The 3,370-nt window shown below is 42.2% G+C and overlaps 1 protein-coding gene across 1 annotated transcript in view; it reads right to left on the minus strand.

The window, feature by feature from the left end:
• Positions 1 to 465: 465 nt before the first annotated feature.
• Positions 466 to 3,370, minus strand: part of LOC102418314 (COUP transcription factor 2-like) — a gene marked incomplete at its 5' end in the record, with an annotated part of 8,023 nt that continues 5,118 nt past the window's right edge. Inside the window, one exon of the mRNA XM_014447257.2 lies at positions 466 to 3,286. Coding sequence (XP_014302743.1) covers positions 3,012 to 3,286 — 275 coding nt within the window. The remainder of the gene's footprint in view (positions 3,287 to 3,370) is intronic.

The following is a 3,370-nucleotide window of genomic DNA, read 5'->3' on the forward strand; positions in this document are numbered from 1 at the left end:
GGAGCGGGGTGGGAGAAGAAATAAAGCGAGCTCAGATCGGAAGAAAAAAAAAAAAAAAAGCAGCAAGGAAAAAGAGACACTTAAAGGGAAAGAGTCGCCATGTTTAGCAGCTTTTTTAAAGATCTCGTCAATTTCACACAGAACGCGCCCGCTCGGTTCCAGCCCTCGCCTTTTGTCCGATTCGGTCGCAGCAAAAGATCTTTTGTTCTAACTCAGCGTGAAAAGAAAAACTTTCTTTAAATGCCATAAACTTAAACCAAGCTCAAGAATCTAAACAGATCCTCCTCCGGGCCACTCTACACACAGACAAGAGGTTTTGTTTTAACCGTTTGAGAAATGGGGGGTCCTGTGTGCCTGCCTCGCAGACACCCCCCGTCTGCTGCGACTCAAGAGACCGAGAGAGGACACAACCCCGGCGCCTAGGACCCATGCTGGAAGCAGAATAAAACAGGCACCGTCTTTGGCTTTGAGAAATCATAAATTATCATTTAATGCCAATAATCATTTACAACAAATGGCTGTTTACAATAAGCTAACACAAAACAAGGCAGGAGCCGGGCCTGTGTGGGACTTGACTGGACCAACTTCACAGGCTCGCATGGACAGCACTTGGTGCGGGAGGACAGAACCTCCACCCAAAAGGTCAGGGCTCTTCTGCCCTAAGAACATGCTTAGCGTCATGTATGTGCGGAGCTACCCAAGGAAGCCGAGGGTGCGCTGGGGAGCTGCCCAGATGCTCACATCACAGCAGAGTCCTGCTCTACATGCACCGCCTGGCACCTGAGTCTCCAAGTTTAATAGACTTTGCAAAATGACCCCTTTTCTGTCTCCTCCCCTCCCCACCCCGTTTTTAAATTAAACCACAACACAGGGAAATGGGGGGTGGGGTGCTGGAGAGAGAGCCTCAACCAGAACAAAATTGCAAGCTCCCAGGAGCTGAGCTTTCTCCACACCGGGGAAGGGGGGTGGGGTGGGGAGGAGGGAAGAGACTCCCAAACAAAATAGCCCCTACTTCCAACTCAGCACACCCTGTCAGTCAAGTTTCCTTCCTTCCTTCCTTCTCTCTCTCTCTCCCTCTCTCTCTCTCTCCTTTTCCTTAATTTGGCTCCTCAGGACCAAGGGTCCCATGAGCAGTGCGTCCACACGGTCTGAAATGTCAGGATGTCCATGTGTTTTCAGGCACAGAACGCCAGTGGCCCTGTCAGGCCCTCACGGAAGCGGGGAGGGGACAGGCAGTTGTCACATAGACAGTAAAAGCAGACCCCTCAGCACAGCATTTAAAATCCTCTCAACAGCTTCGCTAGCTAAGAAACCACAGAATATATATTTTTTAAAATCACACCTACTTTAGGAAAAACTCCTTGTACACAGTCTCCTGCGTCAGAAATGTACAAAACACTATTTATTTTCCTGATCATAAAATAGATACTGATCTCCAGATTTCTAAGACTGCACAATACCTTCTCTTCCCTAAGCAGGCACTTAAGTGTGACAAATATAAGGGCCTTTATTTTTTTTTCCTGGAAAATCCATTTTTAATTAAAAAGAGGATTAGGTGAAGGGGGGTGGTTTACCAAATCAGGATGGCACTTCCTAAAACCATAGATAAACCATTAACTTCAGCTTCCCCTCCCCCCCAACATTCCCAAATTAAGCAGGCAGTAACACTAGTCCACTTTGGAACAAACTGAGGATCGTCAACAAATGGACCCTCCAGCCCCACTGGGGACAGCTCTTAGGGGGCTCTTGTCTATGGCAAATCAGTGAGTGGGGACAGCCAAACAGGTTTCAGATATCAAATAATATTTTAATTTCTGAATACTTTCAAATTTTCCTTGGAATATAACACACAAAGACTCGACCAAACAGTTCAGTTATTATAACTTTTACAGTATACAGAAATGTTGCACTTTAAAAAAAAAACCTTCAGTTTTTTTTAAAACACAAACTGTAAACTCTAAGATACTGAATCAATCACATTATCTATAAGTGCCAACAGTGTAATTTTGTCATGCTGATTTCAATGGGTATTTTTTTTTAAAAAGGGAATATCAACAGTTATAATACAAAGGGTTTGCAAATATACAAACAGATAGAGGATTTTTCATAACAATTCAAGAACTTAGCGCGGGACCCAATTCAAATTACAAAAGTTCACTTTTTATTCAAAACCTCAGCATGTGTCTTGGACACATTCCTTGGCTGCCAATAAATTCCACAGTTCATTCTCTTTCTTAAAATATTTTTTAAAAAGCTAGGTTTGTCTTGGTGTCTTTTGGGGGGGGGCAGGGAGGGGGAGTTAAGTGTTGTATGTGGTTCTTGCAGATCTCAAATTAGCTCAACTTCACCTAAAATTTTTGGCCACCACCTCTAAGTGCGTTCCCATCAGCTCTGAGTTTCCTTTTAAAAAGTTTTAATGTCTTCCTATGATATTTTCATGGACTCAGTTTTAATTCTTGCAGAACATATACTTTAAGGATACACAGTTTTTAAGAAGCCAAGATTATATCAAAACTTATTATAGAACCACAGAATAAACTGGTTTAGAACCAGGAAAATACAAAAAAGAACAGCTAGAGGTACAGACACAGGACAATGAATAATTTGGAAAAAAAAAAAAGACTTACTTTCTCCATTCTGCTCATTTTCTCCCAATCTCCTTAAATGCACTTTTAGCAATATTTTTCAAAAATTTACCAAAAAAAAAAAGAAAAAGACTAATTTCCTTTTTATACAAAAAAAAAATGATAAGTAGCAAGTTGTTCTGACCGACACAGGAGTTGTTGTTTTTTTTTAATGCATTCTGTAAAAGTTCATTTGACAGTCTCTTAATGTTTTGGAAATTCACAGTCCATTAAGTTCTTCCCCTCTCTTCTTTTTTTTTTTTTTTAGCAAACGTGTAACATCCTTGTATATCCTTTCTTAACAGAAGGAATTAAGCAAACAAACCAGTCTTTTGCCTTTTTGCTTTCTCTGCTTCACTCCCCCTTCTTACTTGGATTTTTTTTTTTTTATTGAATTGCCATATACGGCCAGTTAAAACTGCTGCCGGACAGTAACATATCCCGGATAAGGGTTTCGATGGGGGTTTTACCTACCAAACGGACGAAAAACAATTGCTCTATGACAGAGGAGGAGACGGTGCGCAGGGAAGGGAGACGAAGCAACAGCTTGCCGAATCGCGTGGGCTGGTTGGGGTACTGGCTCCTGACATACTCTTCCAACGCGCACTGGGACTTTTCCTGCAAGCTTTCCACGTGGGCTACATCCGACAGACCACAGGCATCTGGAAGAAAGTTAAAAAAAAAAAAGAGAGGAAAAAGGAAAATTCAGTCATCAGATGAAGAGGTTTGCCATGGGTCACAGGAGG

The sequence above is a fragment of the Myotis lucifugus genome, unplaced genomic scaffold, assembly GCF_000147115.1.
Source record: "Myotis lucifugus unplaced genomic scaffold, Myoluc2.0 scaffold_630, whole genome shotgun sequence".
Taxonomy (NCBI): Eukaryota; Metazoa; Chordata; class Mammalia; order Chiroptera; family Vespertilionidae; genus Myotis; species Myotis lucifugus.